This window comes from Apis laboriosa, unplaced genomic scaffold, assembly GCF_014066325.1.
Source record: "Apis laboriosa isolate Shangri-la unplaced genomic scaffold, ASM1406632v1 scaffold34_cov151, whole genome shotgun sequence".
In the NCBI taxonomy this organism is placed as follows: Eukaryota; Metazoa; Arthropoda; class Insecta; order Hymenoptera; family Apidae; genus Apis; species Apis laboriosa.
This window is the reverse complement of record NW_025222928.1, coordinates 6,299,600-6,320,239: the sequence shown is the minus strand read 5'-3', so window position 1 is coordinate 6,320,239 and position 20,640 is coordinate 6,299,600. Positions and strand designations below refer to the sequence as shown.

General features: G+C 37.4%; 2 protein-coding genes across 11 annotated transcripts in view; one reads left to right on the top strand and one right to left on the bottom strand.

Moving 5' to 3' along the window:
* LOC122714970 (protein unc-79 homolog) overlaps positions 1-8,434 on the bottom strand; it is a 22,769-nt gene extending 14,335 nt beyond the window's left edge. For 4 of the 9 annotated variants that reach the window (XM_043936792.1, XM_043936799.1, XM_043936796.1 and 1 more), the window contains exons 1-9: positions 8,109-8,433; positions 7,927-8,046; positions 7,643-7,804; positions 7,404-7,574; positions 7,207-7,296; positions 6,939-7,124; positions 6,627-6,859; positions 4,497-4,711; positions 1,483-1,817 (exon numbers count right to left, since the gene is read on the bottom strand). In XM_043936792.1, the coding sequence (XP_043792727.1) occupies positions 1,483-1,817; positions 4,497-4,711; positions 6,627-6,859; positions 6,939-7,124; positions 7,207-7,296; positions 7,404-7,574; positions 7,643-7,804; positions 7,927-8,046; positions 8,109-8,130 (1,534 nt within the window). In that variant the 5' untranslated portion in view covers positions 8,131-8,433. Of the gene's footprint in view, positions 1-1,482; positions 1,818-4,496; positions 4,712-6,626; positions 6,860-6,938; positions 7,125-7,206; positions 7,297-7,403; positions 7,575-7,642; positions 7,805-7,926; positions 8,047-8,108 lie in introns of all 9 variants that reach the window. The other 5 variants (XM_043936797.1, XM_043936793.1, XM_043936794.1 and 2 more) reach the window with 3 other exon arrangements.
* Positions 1-20,640, top strand: part of LOC122714974 (uroporphyrinogen-III synthase) — a 42,066-nt gene that overhangs the window by 19,267 nt on the left and 2,159 nt on the right. Inside the window, exon 3 of one of the 2 annotated variants that reach the window (XM_043936808.1) lies at positions 1,317-1,341. The exons of the other annotated variant lie outside the window; for it this stretch is intronic. The gene's annotated coding sequence lies outside the window, so the exon portion shown is untranslated. Of the gene's footprint in view, positions 1-1,316; positions 1,342-20,640 lie in introns of those variants that run through there. 2 annotated transcript variants of the gene reach the window in all.

The window sequence follows — 20,640 nt, the reverse complement described above, 5'->3', positions numbered from 1 at the left end:
TTTTTTTTTTTTTTTTTTTTTTTTTTTTTTTTTTTTTTTGAACGGAAAGAAAGAAAGCGGAGATCTGGACGACACAGCAGAGCGAATACGAAGCGTTATTATGTATTATAGGCAGTGTTATATCGACGGCGTGCGATCGTTGTCGCAATACGTCAGAAAAGTATCTCGAATTGGAATTTTTACGAGTTTCCAATTATTCGCTCGTAATGAAAACGAACGTTAATATCTACGAGGTCGATGCATAAGAATTTTAAACGTAGAATATTCTTCCATCAAATGGGACAAGAACGAATTATTCTTAGAATATTCTTGGATCCTGTGCATCGATTATTCGAGAGATTAACTCGATCAGCCGCGACGCAGACGCACTCTTGTCGGATTATTTCGAGATTTCTCTCGATAGGAAGTTTCGATTGTTTTCTGTGTATATGTTTGTGTGTGTGTGTGTGTGGCATGCACACGTATATGCAAAGGCGTCAACCTAGCAGATTGTAACCTTCTAAATTAACCTTCGAAAAAATACAAAATAAAAAAAGTGAACTGGTACTACGTACGCGATGATCAAATAAAAAAATTTGATACGAGATGAGAGAAAGAAAGATTAACGATAAGTGGGAATAATTGATGGGAGAGAAGCAAAGAAGAAGATGTAAAACCAGCTGCAAAGCTGACGCCTCTACGACGAACGAAGGGAAACATTGAATACAACGAATTTACAAGAGAATTTAAATAGACACCAAAATGGGAGAACATTTTTTTCTTTCTCGAAGAAACAACAGAGGAGAGACAACACAGAAAGCTATTCGTTTGGAACATTCGTGTCGGAAACATTTATTGTGATTAAGCTCTTACTTAGTGGTAACATCGAATATGTAAGTATGCTGTTTACCCAACCATATCTCTCATCCCGTTTCGTTCTTTTCCGATCAACTTTGTCTCGCTTTGTTCACGTTAAAAAAAGGTACACTTTCTGCTCGAGTGTGTACGTGTGTGTGTGTGTGTGTACATATGGATGGTATAATCGTGTTGGTCGAGGACGAAGCGGAAGGGAAAAGAACGAAGACCAGTCGATAAGTTGGCGGTCCGAATGTGCCTACGATCGCGGCCAAAGACTACCCGCTATCTATCGATGGGCGCTTCGAATCTCGTCGAGCATTCCTTTCGTCGCTTCGAACTATAGATCGAACAATCGAATCGAATCGTTTGAATCGAGTTGAAAAAAAAAATAAATAAATAAATAAATAATTTAATTATTTAAAATTAATTAATAAAAATTAATTGATAAAAATTTTTTTTTAATTTTTATTTATTTTTAGAGAAGGAAGAAGAAGGGGGGGCGAGGGGAAGAAATTTGGAAAAAATTCGAGACGAAGAATTCAGCTCGACACGATCCGAGTTGTTCAATCGCCCATCCAGTCTTTTCTCATCTACGTTCTACGTATTGATTATTAAGTGTATAAAATATGCGAAGTGTTAAATTACCAACAGAAAAGATAAGGTGCATAAGGCTTTTTTTAGTACCATCGAATGAGTAGGCAGTAACATGAAACCAATGAAATAGCATTGACAATAAACGGCCGAGAATTTCGATCGACGTGTCCTGGTTCGGGGTGCAAAGCCCGACCAACAGCCAGACACCGTATCTCCCGAGCAGCTGCCTCTCCTCGAGGGTCGCCGAATCGAATTGGCCCCCGCTACCCCCGGAACCACCGCCGCTGCTCCCGCTCCCTGGGAATCCTGCGCTGTCCTTATTAGTACTTATTTCCGAGATGTCTCGGTTACTATCCATACTTAGCGGTTCAGCTTCCTTAAGCAGGCTGCAAAGTAGAGAGGAGAGGTGGTCAGTGGGACGGTGGACGCGATCCGTTGCAACGCCCGGTTGTGGTCGGCTTAAAACAGTGCCAATCTCGCTTCTGAGGGATTGCTTTCGGAGAATAGCCTTCTTTCAACGACAAAGGGAGGATCGACGTTGTCCGTTTTCCCGTTCGAATCGCTTGGAATCGGTAGACGTTTGTGAGGTTTTATTTTTCGAAAGATCGTGTTTTTAGAGGTTAGAAATATAGATTTCTCCTTCTAACGATTTCAAGCGATTCTATATAAAGAAAAGAAAAAGTATCGAACGTCGAAGAATCGTGGCTTCCACGTTCGATTTTATTATTGGATTGAATTCTTTCACGATCCTTCGTATGTTTGTATATCTCGTATATATAAAGAGTTTTATATACGGATCGAATTACGTTACGTTTCTATGTTATATTATATTGTTGTGAGATTACGATCGTGGAAAAGTTCAATATTTTATTATTAACGATACAAATAATGCGACAATGTCGATCTGATGATGCATGCCACGTGGAGAATATTAAAGAATGTTAAAGAATCCCGATTAAACTACGTCGACCACAACGTTTCAACGTTTACGTTGAATCGGACGCGACTTCGGATCGTGTCCATCATAAAAAAGTATATTCCATTTACATAGTGTTACAAGAAATCAGACTTTTTTTTTTTTTTTCGAGATAAAATCTTGAAAGAATTTTTATTTATGTGACAACGAACTGCTACCGGGATTCATGCCAGTTCCAATGTATCGAAACGACATGCAGTATCATCAGTGTGTCGATTGAGTTTCAACGAATCGAAACAAAATACAATATCAAAGATACAAAAAAAAAAAAAAAAAAAAAGAAAGAAACTGAGAAGATAAAAATCGATTCTTCGATCGCAAGAGTGATTCTATTAGAGAAATAAAAATTTTTAGGAAGGAAGAAGGAAAAGAAGAAGAAGAAGAAGGAGAAGAAGATAAACGAGAAAAGAATCCATAGTGTCCCGTTAAAATAGTGTCTCTGTACGTGCAGCATACCAGTGTGTCTCGGTTAATGGGTATCTATTCAAGCCTGCACCAGTGGGCCCGTTTTTATTTGTGGAACGGTACCAGCCGCTGGTGTGTCGTATCCGGGACGTGATACGGCGTGGTGTCCTCGCATTTCAAGTTTTAAGGTGCACTTTTCCTATGCTCTCTACTGTGAGGCTGAATGCTTCAAAGAGTCACGTGTCTTTCGCTTGTGGACAAATCGGAGAAAAACTTGCCTCCAACCGCTAGCCGCCATCCGGCTTCCAACGTCTCTCTATAGTGGCTATCGAGGCGACCTCTGTGCCCCGCTCTGCGAACTAAACTATAACTTCCTGATCGACCAGGAACTTACTTTTTCGAATATTTCTTTCTTCCTTTGTTCAACCTTTGAATATTTCGATTTTTTCTTACTACTGATTCGAAATTGAAAGTTTTTCTCTTTTTTTTTTTACGTTTCGATCAAATTTTTGGAAATTGATCGTTCACGGATTCCATGTCGAGAGGCGTCGAGAAGCCTGGAAGGCCTAGCGTTGGTGGATGGTGGATCGAGATGCCTAGTTTAACTTATTCCTTCGCACGGCTACATCCAAGTTTAATTTTCTCAATAATCGGAGAGGATTATCCGATGATATTCACATCTCTGAAACTTTTTTCAAAATTTTCAAAATTTTCTAATCGACATCTCGTCCGTTTCTGTGGAATATTAAAAAAAAACAATAATATGGAGCATCGGTTAACCACGTTCAATGGAAATCGCCATAATTATTCGGATAATCATACTTATTAGGTTACAAAGCATCATCAAATTTCCCTTGAACGTGGCCAAAGCGTAATGTCTTACCAAGCGGGATGGACCAGCACGAACAAACACGCAAAGCAACAAATGATCCTGCGATCATTTTTTTTTTTTTTTTTTAATTAGTACGCGTCATCGTGTTGAACATTGTAGATTGGACATCGTGGACAATAGTGATTGCAGAAAGCATCGCTCGAACGCGATGTCGTACGCTGAATAAAAGAATTGCACTACGTCTCGTTGACTGTATATATATCTCAATTTCAATTCAAATATTGGCTGTAATAGAACTCGTGTTCGATGTTTCTCGTCGAACATGACGTCAACGTGCGTATTGCGTTCGCGTCTTTGAGAAAAAAAAAAAAAAAAAAAAAAGTACAGAATTTATCGCAGAAAAAAATCGATAGAGGCAAGAGACTCTTGGCATCTCTCTAATCGCATTTAAATTTATTGAGAATCTAATTTTTCAATTATAATTAAGTTGCTAGTACACAAAAGTGCAATTTATATTTATTTGTAACTTAATAAAACGAACCTCCAGAAATATTAATTATACGAATTATATATAAATAACATCAATCTTCAAATATGTATATGTATACCAAATCTTTTTCAAATAAGCGTTTGTGCGTCGAAGAGTGTGTGAGAGAACGAGTCTCCTCTCTCTCTCTCTCTCTAATCGCGGCAACCAAGTCTTGAACTCGTGCAAGTCACACAGACGGGTTGCGACCTCCTCTCCCTCCCTACTCGCCCCTGTTCCCCTATCTTTCGAACTTTAAGCGGATACAGGATCTCTGAGCGGGTAGAATGTGAATGTGCGCGTGATTTGGAATTTAGGCGTCTCACCTGACGATCGCCTGAACCATGTAAGTCTGCGTCTGGGAATCCAATTTGGAGATGTGAGGGAGCGCGGTGTGATACACGTGGTCCTCGCCTCGTCCCTTGTCGTGACGATTGTTGTGACACTTCTGGCAATAGCGGATCGGATGGTTCCCGTTGTAGCTCGCGCACTCGGTCGAGAAACAGACGCTGATCGCCGATTTGTCCGTCGCTTTGCAATTCTGGCGTTGTTTCAAGAAATTAAGTTTATGAAGAATTAACCATTTGCGCTCCAGGATATCATGGATAGAACTTTTGTATTTTAATATTTTTACGTATCTTTGCGTTATAAAGAAAGAAAATTTGTTGAATATTGAAGTTGTTTGATATTTTAATAAATAGGGTAATTATGATGTGTATCCTCGATTTGTATATTGATAGGGCAAGTATTGGGCGATAAAATGTCGTTCGATGTGTTTTTCTTATTTTATCGAGATAATATATATATGCTCTCATGTTCACTGTATATTATTCTTATTTTTCATCTTCTCTTATTATATCTCTATTTTCATCTCTATTTTTCTTTTCTCTGTTGTTAATTTCTTAAGAGAAGTAATTAATATTTAATATTAATATATTATAATAATTAATATTATATAATATAATATTATATAATATTATAATATAATTATAATATTATAATATATAATATTATTATTATAATTTTATATATTATATATTATTATTATAATATTATTATTATAATTATATATTATAATATAATTATAATATTATAATTTCTAAATAGAAGTTATTTAATAATGAAAAACTTATCTTGAACTAATATCCAAATAATGTGCTCTTACATTCTTATTTTTCATCTTCTCTTATTATATCTCTATTTTCATCTCTATTTTTCTTTTCTCTGTCGTTAATTTCTTAATAGAAGTAATTTCTTTATTTAATAATGAAAAACTTATCTTGAACTAATATCCAAGTAACGTGCTCTCACATTCTTATTTTTCATCTTCTCTTATTATATCTCTATTTTCATCCCTATTTTCCTTCTCTCTGTCGTCAATTTCTTAAAAAATAGAAACAATTTCGTTATTTAATAATGAAAAATTTGAACTAATATCCAAATAACATGTTCTCACATTCACTGACTATTATTCCTTTTTTTTTTTATTATTATTTTTCACCTTCTCTTATTATATCTCTATTTTAACTAATATCCCAATAACGTGCTCTCACATTCTATTATTCCTATTTTTCACCTTCTCTTATTACATCTTTATTTTCATCCCTATTTTCCTTCTCTCTGTCGTCAATTTCTTAAAAAATAGAAACAATTTCGTTATTTAATAATGAAAAACTTGAACTAATATCCAAATAATATAATGTTCTCACATTCACTGACTATTATTCCTTTTTTTTTTTTATTATTTTTCACCTTCTCTTATTATATTTCTATTTTAACTAATATCCCAATAACGTGCTCTCACATTCTATTATTCCTATTTTTCACCTTCTCTTATTACATCTCTATTTTCATCCCTATTTTCCTTCTCTCTGTCGTCAATTTCTTAAAAAATAGAAACAATTTCGTTATTTAATAACAAAAGACTCATCTTGATCTAATATCTAATATAATAACGTGCTCTCACATTCTATTATTCCTATTTTTTTTATACTACGTCTCTATTTTCATCCCTATTTTCTTTTTCTCTGCCATCAATTTCTTAGCAAGAATAGAATAGAAATAATTTTGTTAATAACGAAAAATCAAACTCATCTTCGCTCAAACTAATTTAATTATTTTAATTATCGTATTCCTTACTTATAAAATTCGAAAACTTTGAAAATAATATTTTTATTCCTGTCAAACGCCGAAAATGTAGTTCGATTCTAATTTGAGATAAAAAAAATCTAACCATTCGATACATTATTCCATACTTCATAAAATTATACGTAAAGAGCTTGTGCTATCTATTCCTGAAGCGATATTTAAAAAAATTCAACTATGAATAAATATTGTTGCCGTTTCGAATTATCACATCGATTTGAGTTAAAGAGCGAAAAAAAAAAAAATTTTCTTTTTCAATCGAGATTGAAAGATCGACGGGAAATAAAAAATTCGGGGATCCCTCGACTCACCTTGTTCTCGCATATCATGGACACTTGTTGCATAGGGTGTAAAATATCGTAGAACATTTGATTGGGATGAGATCTGTGAATCTCGTTGGCGCACTCGATGCAAAGGTACATCGGCGGTGGCGTCTCGGAGGCGAAAGTGATGGATATTCGATGATCGTAACACACTTTGCCCGCCTCTGCGTTGCCCGCGTTCGGACAGGAGTCTCTTTGACACACGAACGGCGCCAAGTCATCTGCGATTCGAATATAAGTTAAGGAATCGAGTAAAAGTCAAGGGAATTCGATTCGAAATTTTTAAAATTTTTGACGCACTCGCGAATTTGACGAGAACAGCTCTGCGATCGAAGAGGTTCGGATTGAACGAAGGCCAGTAGTAGAAGAGCAATTTGGCAGCCGAGGCTCTCGCGGGCGCTGTGCCGTAGGCGACCACGCACAGAATGTCCTTCACGACGCCCGGCTTCAATGCCATCAGGCATTCCAACAACTGACAATGGTGCGCTTAAGAAATCGTTTTAAGAGAAATCGTTAGAAGATTTATCGTTTTAAATATTGCCAATTATTCTTTTAAAAATTGATAAACCTGGATTGTTAGAATACTGGAAGATCATCATGATGACAGCTGCTATCGATTGACTGGCCGCGTTTTCCGTCCCGTCTTCGGTTTTCCTTGCTTTACGATTAAGAGGAATAATATTAAAAAAATCGTCTTGGATTCTCCGATTAATCCTAAAATTTTATTAAATTTTTCTCGAGATAGAGAAAAAAAAAAGAACCTACTGATGGTGAATGGAAGAATGTAGAAACAGAGGTAATTGACGATGTCCTGGTGAAGTTCGAGGGGAAGCACGGAGATCGAGCTGGCCGTCAGATAGGCAACGTTGTCGATTAAATCGTGATCGAGAAAGGGGAGGAGGCACGCGATGCACTGCAGCAGTGCCTGGCCAAACGCTGGAAAGAAGGGGTCGTTGATCGCGACTCGAATGAGATTATAAAATAATACCTATAAGAAGGAGAACCTTGGAGGCCTATGTGAATGGAGGAAACGACGTCGATCAGCTGGGTGAGTGCGTTGTACAACTGTTTGTAGTCCAGGTTGGGGTAAAGGGCCATCCGTTCCGCGTCGTACTTCTGCGATTTCACCATTTCGAGAGGTGCCTCCCGTACTTCTTTCAATAGAGCTGAAAAAAAGAAAAAATAAGAAAAATAATAATAATAAAAAACCCAAGAGAATGAAATAATAAACGTTGCAATTAAGGAATTAAGGTGTATACATGGTGTATACATGTATCGAAATTCTTACACAACAACATTTGAGAAAAGAATTTCAACGTGTTCGCCACGTCGAGACCGGAAGGTACAGGTTGACTGCCATGAAGAAATCTCTGATAATAATCGTGAAGGTTAGTCAGCTTCAACGAAACTGAAAGAGAAGAATTTATGAGTAACATTTACGCGAATATATATATTCTTTTGGATACTTACATGCTGCCAATCTAGTCCCCATTCTGATTGTTATAATTCCAATTCTTTCTTTTCCTTATTTAATTTCGCTCAAATTGAAATATCAAAACATCATCGGTATGACGATAAGCAAAGCAACGTGAATTGCACATCTTATTAGGATCAAGCACTTTTCAAGCATTTCTTTATACGCTTGAATATTTTCTTCATTTAGTCGTTGCTCAGTTCAAATGGACGAATCCTCTTCGTGATATGTTTTGTAACTGCAGAATCAGCACAAGTCCATCTCGATAGTGTTGTTCGATGAGGAGAGCGAGCGCGCAAGTCGTATCGACCTGTTTGGGAAAGCGGCGCCATCTCGTATTTTCATCCTTCTAACCTAAAAAGCACCCGGGAAAATACGATCAGTTTCCCTTAAATTCGACGTTATTTAAATCAGTTCTTCCTTTTATGCAAGTTCAATATACAGTATATTTATTATTAATTTTGTGTAAATTTTTATAACTTTGTAATCATTACATTTGCAAATGTTTAAAAAAAAATTTTAATTCGAAAGAAATCATGTTGCTGATACTCGTCCAAAGATTTGTCAATATTTAACGTAATTTTCATAATTTCCTCGTTTCTTCTCTTCTTTCTTTCATTCCTCGTTATTTTAAATTGAAAATAAACGTGGCAACACAACAAAAAAATCTCAATTCGAAAGAAATTATATTGCTAATATTTATCCAAAGATTTGTCAACATTTAATATAATTTTCATAATTTTCTCGTTTCTTCTCTTCTTTCTTTCATTCCTCGTTATTTTAAATTGAAAATAAACGTGGCAACACAATAAAAAAATCTCAATTCGAAAGAAATTATATTGCTAATATTTATCCAAAGATTTTTCAACATTTAATATAATTTTCATAATTTCCTCGTTTCTTCTCTTCTTTCTTTAATTCCTCCTAATTATTTTAAATTAAAAATAAACGCGGCAATACAAGCTTTTAACACAACAAAAATATCTCAATTCGAGATAAATTATTTCCTAAAATTTTCCAAAGTTATTACAAAAATTTACTTTTGGATAATTGTTCATTCTAAAAAAAAAAAATCCTCGATCCAATCGAGTCGAGGTATTCGCGTGCTCCCTAATACGAGTTCCCTCCGGCTAACAGAAGATCGGATATTTCATCCAATGTCCATTAAACGGCAGTTATATGATCGTGGAATGGCGGACAGGCCGAAGACGCGTTACGTAAGAAGCTTCCTCCACGATCACGTAACTCTGATCGCATGAGGTTTGACAATTATTCCGTAATATCATTATCCCTGATCCAATGAGCCGCAATTACCGAGCTCTTTAAGAGATTACCATGCGCCGAGATATTTACGATGGCGCTGCATTGGTTTAAACGAGGATATACGCTCTCGTTCCTTATCATTATACGTATACGCCGCGTTTCGAAACGATGTCGATAAGATAATATCAAAACACGCGGTATACTTAAGAAATTTTTATATTCAACTCGAGTGGATCTTGTTATTCCATATATTATTCTGTTTGAACATACGTATTACCGGGCAAATATTTGAAGCTAATTTTCTCGAAAACAAAGCGAAACACCGTGGAAAAGTTTTACGTTGTGCTACCTAAACAGATATTTCCTTTTACTACGTATATATTATTTCCTCTTTTACGATAAGGTAAATAATTTTACCCCTTTATACATACGTACTTGGATCAGAATTATTATGATCTGTGTTTTCATATAAGGTAATTTAATTTCGATTAAAATTTCGACGATGATGACTAATCGAATTATCCTTCAAAATTTAATGTCATTCAAGAAAATTCAAAAAAAATTCTCAACATTATCCATTGTAATAAAATATTCGTTTCTTATCGATTCTTAATTCTAAAAATCAAAATATTTCTCAAAATCTCCTCATAAAATTTCATCATCCATCCCCATAAAATTTTCATCTCTCCCTAATAATTATTCCAAAAATTCCCTCCCCTCGATAATTCATACTAAATTTCTCAAAATCATCGTCCATTACAAAAATCCTTCCAAACGCTTCGCAAATTGATCGCACTAATTTCGAATTCCAAAATTATTAATTCGCAACAATTGTCGAGGGAAACGTTTCCAAGGATTTTTCGTGTTTCGTGTCAGAGCACCGCGAGCCACGATTTAACTGTGTCACTAGAGGAGGGGGGAGGGGGAGGAGGTTCGATTCTAGGCCGACCTATGACGTACGGCCACCGATCGATAATCATCTAAATACGATGCACACCTGGGACCTGGTGAAGTCACTCTCCGGAATACTTTGCACTTTGCGCGCGGATGTGGCCTTTCGATCGCCGTCGACGCCCGTTTATCGAAGCACATCGCCACTCGCCGACACCGGAACCCGTTGTTTAAATATACCTGGCGTGCATCACGACCGATCGATCCGCCAGGACCTGCCTTCGATCCGTCGATTGTGTCGTTGTATGATGGAACACGATCGTTTATCGTGACGTCGTACGCGTGGAAACGTACTACCCTGTCGTGTTTACTACCGGTGTACATGCGCGCGCGCGCGTGTACTTTTATAGATCACCATCCGGGAAACTGGAAAATTTTGATAAGGATGCTGATGAAATTTTAAGCAAATTTTGAAAATTTAATTTGAACATTTATCTTAGAACTCGAAAGGATCGTAAAGAAACGAGTTGAGTTTTTAAGTAGTTTTTAAGTTTTAGTAAAGAAAGAGTAGCAGTTTTTAAAATGGAATCCTGGAAATATGCGATTCTTTAATATGTATTTTTATAAATGAAATGATATGTATTTTTAAAAATAAATGATCATCTAGGAAATTTGAGAATTTTGTGATGAAATTTTTAATAATTGAATATTTAATTTGAATATTTATCTTAGAACTCGAAAGGATCGTAAAGAAACGAGTTGAGTTTTTAAGTAGTTTTTAAGTTTTAGTAAAGAAAGAGTAGCAGTTTTTAAAATGGAATCCTGGAAATATGCGATTCTTTAATATGTATTTTTATAAATGAAATGATATGTATTTTTAAAAATAAATGATCATCTGGGAAGTTTGAGAATTTTGTGATCAAATTTTTAATAATTGAATATTTAATTTGAACATTTATTTTAGAATTTTAGGACTCGAAAAGATCGTAAAGAAACGAAGAGTCGAAGTTTTTAAAATGGAATCATGGAAATATTCACGATTTTTCGATGTGTATTTTTATAAATGATTATCTGGGAAGTTTGAGAATTTTGTGATGAATTTTTAATAATTGAAAATTTAATTTGAATATTTATCTTAAAACTCGAAAGAATCGTAAAGAAACGAAGAGTAGCAGTTTTTAAAATGGAATCGTGGAAATATGCGATTCTTTAATATGTATTTTTATAAATGATCATCTGGGAAATTTGAGAATTTTTTGATGAATTTTTAATAATTGAATATTTAATTTGAACATTTATCTTAGAATTTTAGAACTCGAAAAGATCGTAAAGAAACGAAGAGTCGAAGTTTTTAAAATGGAATCATGGAAATATTCACGATTTTTCGATGTGTATTTTTATAAATGATCGTCTAGGAAGTTTGAGAATTTTGTGATGAAATTTTTAATAATTGAAAATTTAATTTGAATATTTATCTTAGAATTTTGGGGATCGAAAGGATAGTAAAGAAACGAAGAGTTGGAGTTTTTAAAATTGTAGAAATATACGTTTCTTCGATGTATATTTTTATAAATGATCATCTGGGAAGTTTGAGAATTTTGTGATGAAATTTTGAGCAATTGAAAATGTAATTTAAATATTTATCTTAGAATTGAAAGGATCGTAAAGAAACGAAGAGTTGGAGTTTTTAGAATGGAATTTTTGAATTAAAATGAAATTTAAATATTTATTTTACAATCTTATGTTTATGGTTTCACAGATGAGTTTTTAGATTGTAACGAAATAAGATTCAAGTTTTGAGTAATTGAGAAATTTGTGAGATTGGAATATTTTGTATAATGAAAAGAAAATTAGGGGAAATACTTGGAAATAGAATTCAGATGGGAGATTGAAAATTTTTTAGATTAAAAGGAAACGACGATCAAATTTTAATAACTGGAAATAGAATTTTCAAAATTATGTTGAAATTTACACGTATTTTTAAATATAATAAATCTCGGATATTGGAATTTTTTTTAGATTACAGCGTGGAATGAATTATAAATTTTGCATACAAAAATAACGATGAAATTTTAAAAATAGAATTCAATAAAATCCAAATACAATAATAAAATTTACAAAGGCGTGTATCCTTAAATGCTTAAACGTTTAAGAAGTTTAAGCAATTGCAAAAATTTCAAATATAAAACATTTCCGTTCTCTTTGAAGAATTCCGTTCAAACGATAGATGAGCTCATATTTTCCAATTAAACGATACAGCGACGACAAGCGTAAGCGTATTTTACCTCATAAAAATTCCTCGAATGTTTGGTGTGGATGGAGGGCAACGAAGGGATCAGTATAGGACTGCGACTCCTCCGCGATAAAGGGGACGTAATCACGAGGGGTGCGAAGGCCTCCGAAGCCAGGTAAACCGGATCGATTTCTCTATCTGGCGCGCGCGTGTGTTCGAATGTTGCAGTAGTGACGCAGACGCATGGCCACGCTAGATCGCGTGTCTAACCTCGGGAAAATACCTTAAAAAGAAGAGGAGAGCAAGAGAAAAAAAAAAAAACAAGCGGAAAATATACCGAAAGAGAGAAGCAGTAAAAGTGAGCGGAATGAAACGGAAAAAAGAAAATAATCTATCAAACCAAACCGAGAACCTATATAATGACGAAATTACAACGAAGAGTAAAAATCGCAATTAAATTCACGGAAAAAAAAAAAAAAAGAATAGGAGGAGATACAATAGAAAAAAAAGTCTACGTGAAAACTGAAAGATTGAACAATTGATAAAAAAATTCGAGAAACTCGTAGATAAAGAAAAGAATCCGGGTCTGAAGATTGAAAAAAAGAAAAACAGAACTGCGAGAAGATTGAAAATCCGAAACGACGAGTGTCGTTTCAGAGGAAAAGGAGAGAAATTGGGAAATGATAAGATAGGAGGGGAGGAAATTGAAACGTCTACGTCAAACTGAGGAGGAGGAGGAGGAGGAGGGCGGAGGAGGGGAGGTAGCGGAGGGTGGTCGTGTGGATATACACGAAAGCATGGTTGCCTAGGACACCGCATGGACATCACGTTCGGTTGCGACGTCACGGGCCGCGCATGGGGGTGAAAGCCGCGCAACCCTCGGCCTGAGCCGCCTTGGAAAACAGTGCTCGCGGGACAAGCCACGTCGAAAGTTGTGCGGTGAATCGCGCCTCCCTAGAAAACACGCACGAGGAATTCATCCCCTGCGGGAGAACGTAAGGAGTAAGGAGATTCAAAGTTTTTTTTTTTTTTATCTCTGAAAATCTTCATTCGGTGCTTATGCGTTGCCGTTTTTCGAAATGTAACAAGTTTCGTTTTAAGTGCGATTGAAATTATCGTTGACGTTCGCTTTTTAACGCGAGTTAAGACGGAGTTAGTAGGTTTTGAAAATTTTAATTCTCGATAGAAGATAAATTCGAAGAAAGCAATCCCTTCGATTTGATCAAACGATACCTTCCACTCCTTCGAAAAATTCAAAAGGATTTTCCAATAATGATTTCTTAAAAATCGAATGGCAAAAAAAAAAAAAAATAATCACAAATAATCGCAAGCAAACGAATCCTCTCTTGAAATATTTTTTCCCCGATTCTTCTATCTTTGCATGATCTTCTAAAAAAAAAAAAAAAAAAAAAAAAAGAAAGAAAGAAAAGGACCCGATTCCGGGTCGGATAATCTCTTCCGCTCGATCGAAAGATCGTTTCGTTACGCGATCACCGTTTATGGACGAGCAGCGTTCGTCATCACCGTGGCTGATCCCATCAATTGATTAACGCCACCCTCGCCGGGATAGCGGGTGCTTTCCGGTGGTCGGCGAGATAATAAAAAGCAAACAGATGAATCAACCGGCGTTACAAGGCCGCGAGGATGGGAAGCTCGGCCGGATCGAGGGCGGGCCATCCCCCTTTTTTGTTGCCTGTCAACGGGCATAGAACGGGGCTGCAAGGGTCCATGTGATTTGATTATCTTCGGTAATACGGTCCGTATGCCACCCTAATTGCTGCGGCCTGGGCCCCCACCCACGCGACACGCAAATAACGCGTTGGAATCCGGCGGAAGAATTCACGGTGGCTTGATTAAGGGTAACTTGTTTGCTCTTCCTCCTGGAGAATTTTTTCCTCTTTTCGTTGTCGCCACGACGCGGGATCCTCCTTTTAAGAGGGGAGAGCACACGTAATAATTTATGGGAATTTTTCATCCTTGTGAGTATAGATATATTTGTATGTATATATATATATATATAGTTCAAAGTTCAGTATTTTATTGCGTGATTTGTTTTTGAAACGTTGAGAATAACAAAGTGACGAGCGAGTTATCGCGAGTTCCATCCACTGTAGGGATAAGGAATGGAATATTATTAGAAATTCAAAAAGTTCGAGCGAGCGGAATCTATCCACGTATTTTTCCACGATGAATTTTTCATGAGGCTCTTTCTCGGCACAAACAACACCGTCGATAAATAAAGCGCGTTTCACGATTGATCCGTCGCTCTTCGACATTTCATGAACGCGCGGAAAGCTTTTCGATAATAAACTTTTTAACTAACGTCGCCGTTCCGGACGGCAGCGTTTGAAGGCATCGGTTCAACCGTTAGGAAAAGGTCGAAGGTAAAAGGAAACGTTTCCAAGACGTTCGATTTATCGATCCACGGGCTTAAGACCCCTCCTCGCCCCTCCTCATCCCCCCCCCTCCTCCCCGCCGAACCACGATAAATCGTCGCCTCTTTAAAACTCGTTTCCAACCTTCGTGCCTCGCCTGCAGACGTGGTTCGCCTGCAGAGATCCGCGAATTGTCCGAAACGATCGATATTATCGAAAGCGTTGCTAACTGGAATTAATTGTTACGCCATCTTGGCAGTAGATAACGATGACGAGTCAGCGATGATGTCAGTATTATTATTGGCGTATGAATCGCGTTACAATTAGCAAGATTCGCGTGCGCGATCCCGTTTCGATGATGTCAGAGAGAGAGAGAGAGAGAGAGAGAGAGAGAGAGAGAGAGATCGTTAGAAATATCAAAGATCGGCGATAACGTTTGGCGAAGGTCTTCGCCCGTTTATACGGCTCGTTAATATATTTAGCCTCGTCGTCGATGCTCCAGAAAATTTCCTCGCCGCGCTCCAGTTACGAAACTGGATCACTTATGCCACCAAGTTGCCCCTTCTGCCCCTCGATTTTCGTAATCGATAATAAGCGAACGACTGGTAAAGGGCAACGACGTTAGAGCGTCCGTCTAAATTAAATTAAATTCGTCAAACTCGGTTATTCAGAAACAACGAGTCGTAGAAATTGCCGGTATACGGATACGCGAAAACGCAAATATAGATCCTAGATACAGGTTCTCAACTTGGTTCTCTGGAATCGTCCTCTCTTAAACAGTTTTTAAACAGAGCTTGAGTTTCATCATTAAATCTAAATTAAATTCCAAAAATGTCTTTTCGAGCGAATTCTCGAGAAAAAAATATTTTTTTTTGTACATATTTATTTTCAAGATCCATTAATTCTAAAAAAAAAAAAAGAGAGAAGAAAAAAAGAAACCACCGGATCTTTATCGGTTGAAAATCGGCTCGCCTAATCACAAGTACTGGCGCGCGCGAGGAAAGCGCTCCATTGCGGTTCGATCAACTTGCGCCGTCGATGCATAATTCATCCAAGATCGGAGGAGGTTCGTTCGCAAATGGAAATTAACGCGTCGAGGAAAGAAGAAGTAAGAAAGGGAATAAAAACGAACGGAAAGAGTAAAGATTAAAAAAAAAAAAAAAAAAGAAAAAAAAAAAAAGAAGGCACCTCCACGATACACACTTACGAAGATTCTTATGGACGGATATGCGCGGCTTTGTGTGCGCGTGAGATACGTGTTCGCGATGCGTGTCGTGAGCGCAGATGCGGGCCAGAGATACGCGTTCCACCTTAACCCATTAATCGTGGAATTCCACCCCTCACTGTGGAGCTGCACCGCTTGTAAACAACCGGATTTATTACGGGCGTATTTATTAGGACGAGTAATTAGCCTGTGATCTTTGTACGGGGGGTAAGGTTGTTGCGCGAGAGGGATTAATGCTGTTTGATCTCCAATTAACGCGTTTAATAACAAGTATTTCTTATTCTGGTTTTGAAAAACCAGAAAAATTGTTTCCAACGTGTTTTTCGATCGGTATACGTTTTGTTTCGAAAAATCTCGATTTTCAATTCGTTCGTACGATTAATAGGAGATTAAATTAATTAATGAGCGTGGAATGTGTTATAATTATATATTTGAACGAAATTACGAAATTGTATAATGGAGAAATTTAATTTTTAATCGTTATCTTACTTGTCATTGTTATTTTTATCGACGAAGAATCAGATTAGTCGAAGATTTGGAAAGGATATTATCTTATCGGAAAGTTCAAGCTTGAAAGTGCTTATCCATCGCGCCTGGCGTCGATACTGGAGGTGCACGCCTCCAAGGTCGTTGCGACGTTCCGCACGTGACCTTAAACGTGGCTTCGTGTCAAAGGTCTGTGACCTCGTCGTTACATTCCTGTTTTACCCACCGAGCGAACCACGTGACATTCGCACTTGGAATCATTCCCCTCGAGTGTTTAACTCTAGAATAATTACCACCCTTGTTCTTAAACCTTTGAATTTTCCTTCGTTTCTTCATCGAACGAACGAGCACGACAATATCTTCCCCCCCATCATCGATGATTCTCGAATAAAATTGAGTCATCGCGTTTATCATCGATGTAAACAAGTCGAATAAACATCGAAAACAAGAAATTCTTATATCGACGCGTCAACTTGTGAAAAATCCGAGATATACGAAATCAATTTATCACTCGTGCCTTAACTCTGTGTCCGATTCTACGATAAATTCTACGTATCAATTATACATACGATTTCTAAAAATTTTTCCTCAAGTTCAACCGAGTCATCGCCAATATATAAGTATATACCCAGAAAATGAATCATTAAAATGAACTTGGAATCATTAAATTATACAATTTTTTCATTTTCTTTACGTTCAATCGAAACGCAATATCCAACCGAATATCATCGAATGTGAACAAGCCAAATTTAAAATTCTATCTCGTTCAAAAATGCAATGAAAAAGACTATCCACTGTGCCCCAGAGCGCAATGCAATCTCCCTGAAGGTAGGAAAGAGAAACAACTGTTTTGGAAAAACGACTGGAACAGGAAGCAACGGTTCGTGTGTACTGAATCGCATGCCTCTCTGCGGGATTCCGGTTATTGTTCATTAAGACGGTAAATCATTAATGGCGGAGTGTTTGGCAATAACAGTATCGGTAAGTAATAGCCCGTTGAACCGGGCGCGGCATATACACGTACGTCTAGCAATGCGGTTGGTCGTAGCGTTCCGTTGTAAAATGGCCTTAAGGTGTGCTCCCAGTGTCCGGTTACGTGAAACTGTTCGCTCGATACCGGTACAATTTTGTCTATCGATTCGTGCCGAGTTATGCACCGTCGTCGTCGCCGTTCGATATCGTTGTGCAACCGCGGCACAAATATTGCATCTCGCGCGTTAATCGCTCGCCATGGATGGACTATGTGCTAACCACGTAACAGCGCGATGGAAAAGGTGTTAACGTACCGGGAACGAGACGCTAACGAATTCGTCGTGCTCCAATTTTATCCGTAAACGTCGTCCGATTTTTCGAAGTTGCTTTTCAGAGCGGAAGAGAAAGAGGTTAACAGGAGAGGAAGAATTAAGGAATTTACGAAGAGAGAACTGATAATTTTTCTTACAAATATCAAGCTAATTTATTTATCCTTTCTCTTCGTCCACTTCGATCCACTCGTTTGATCAACCTTCGGCTTTTATCTCGAGAAATGTCGAATAAAATGTTAAAAATGTCTCGTCGATAATTTTGATCGAACGGGAGGAGGAGCGTCGACTCGAGTCGAGGCGAAGCGAAGGCGAGGGGAAATATCGATCGTCGTCGTTCTCTCTCTTTCTCTTTCTCTCTCTCTCTCACTCTCGTTCGCTCGTTCCCGGGGAGAGATTAATTATGTATGAGTTACTTACTTTCGCGCGTTTAGATGTCGCCCCTCCCTCTCCTTCCCTTTCCCCCACCCCGAGCCCGTGCCAGTGATCCGACGCGAAGGCATAAAGCGAGAGAGTCGAGAGAGTCCTTGCCGCAGCCTTGCGTTTTCTCCTTGAGGCTTCGAGTATCTATTTAAATATCGAGGCGTAGCGCCTCGATCCCCTCCCCTTCGCGGCGGATTTCTAACTCGCTCCAACAGGAGCCGTTTCAACTACTCGTTTTCGTCGCCCTCCCCGCGAGTTTCCGTCTTGGTATTTTCGTCTTTTCCACGCATGACAACGCACGGCCGTTGACACGGTTTATTAGATGATTGCTGTCCTCTTCTCTCCCTCCCTTTCGAATTCTTTGTTGTCGTCGAGAAGAAGGAGGAGGAGGAGGAGGAGTGGGCCGGTTTAAAGAGATCGTCTTATGTATGTCTTGGGAGAGGGGTCCCGCGTGGGGGATAAATGTAAGGTGGAGGTTTCGTATATTGGGTGTAATCGGTTTTGTTGCTGCGTTGAACTCGTATTAGGTTTTTTTTTTTTAAGAGGTGGTTTTTAAAAATGTCAGAATAGACGAGTTGAATATATGTTACGTATATATATAAAATTGTGTAAATATAAAACGATGTTACGGAGAATAAATTTATTCGCGAAAAAGGGATAAAATTATTACGATGTTTGATGAATAAGATGCAAATTCTTCTTCTTCGATGGATTAACACAGCGGATGACAATCATATTCAAGGATTTCATATCCTTTTTATTTTTTACGATTATTGGGAACGTTGAGAAAATCGTGTGTTTTCCTTTCGAGAAAATTAAATATTGCAATTTATTGAGATTGAAATGTAATTACACGCGCTTATTTATTTTCATCCCGTCACTTTAATTACAATATGCAAAATAGATATTACAGGTCGATAGTTCTAACAGTTCTTAAGTTTCAGTATTCACGCGAAATTTTATTTTCAAACACATTTTCTTGAGGTACAGTATATCCATAGAGCTGTTGAAAAACTCAATGTTAATTTGATCAAAAAAAAAAAAAAAACATTTTTAATACACGTACGCTTAATTAACTTTTCCAGCAATCGTTTTCTTCCATTCTCCAAATTCGTCCCCTTAACTTTCTCTCGGCTGTATCCTCTCGAAAAATTACTGGCGAAAAAAGAAAAACTTCCTCCTTCTTTCATCCTCGACCGGAAACAAAAATCTCTTCCCCCTTCCCGAATATTCAATAAACACGATCAAACAGAAACTGTCAACGCAACGGAGAAAGAGACAGAGGGAAAGAGAGAGAGAGAGAGAGTCGGGACAAAGAGTCGGTCGCGGGATTCTGGCTCGCCTTGACGCGGAGCCCCCGTCAAGTTCCTGTTTCCTTCTTCAAGGTCCGCCGATGGCCGACGTCTGAGTCAACGCGCTTCCAACCCGGTGTCCCTCGTGTTTTTCCGTCCACTCCTCGCGCTATTTCTCAATGCACCCGGGTACATTGTTCCCGATGTGATGACCCGAGCCGTGCTCTCACGGCCATCGAGATGAGCCATCGAGCTTCTTCCCTTCCACCTTCTCTAAATCTGCTTCCTGCTTCTTTAAATCGTTTCGTTTTCGTCCAAAAAAGGGTGGAGGATTCCAGTTCGCTTCGATCCGATTTCTCAAAGATTTGACAAAGATTCGAAGAGGAAAGAAACGATGGGTTAATCGACGAAAGTTCGTACAATTGGCAGATAGACGATTGTTTTTATTTAAAAATCGGCGAAAGCGATGGATTGAATATGGTATGAAGAAACGTGAATCAGAGTTTCGTTTTCAAAAAGAGAGGATTCCAGTTCGCTTCGATGCGATTTCTCGACGATTTGACAAAGATTCGAAGAGGAAAGAAACGATGGATTAATCGACAAAAGTTCATATAAGTACAATTGGCAGATAGACGATTATTTTGCTCTAAAAAATCGGTTCTCTAAGAAACGATGGATTAATTAACGAAAATTCATACAATTGGCAAATAAACGATTATTTTTATATAAAAATCGATTCTCTAAGAAACAATGGGTTAATCAATGAAAATTCATACATGCACAATTGGCAGATAGACGATTATTTTGCTCTAAAAAATCGGTTCTCTAAGAAACGATGAATTAATTAACGAAAGTTTATACAATTGGCAAATAAACGATTATTTTTACATAAAAATCGATGAAAATGATAAACTGAATATTGAATGAAGAAATGTGAATCAGAGTTTTGTTTTTTATATATAAAAATCGATTCTCTAAGAAACGATGGGTTAATCAAAAACGAAAATTCATACATGCACAATTGGCAAATAGACGATTA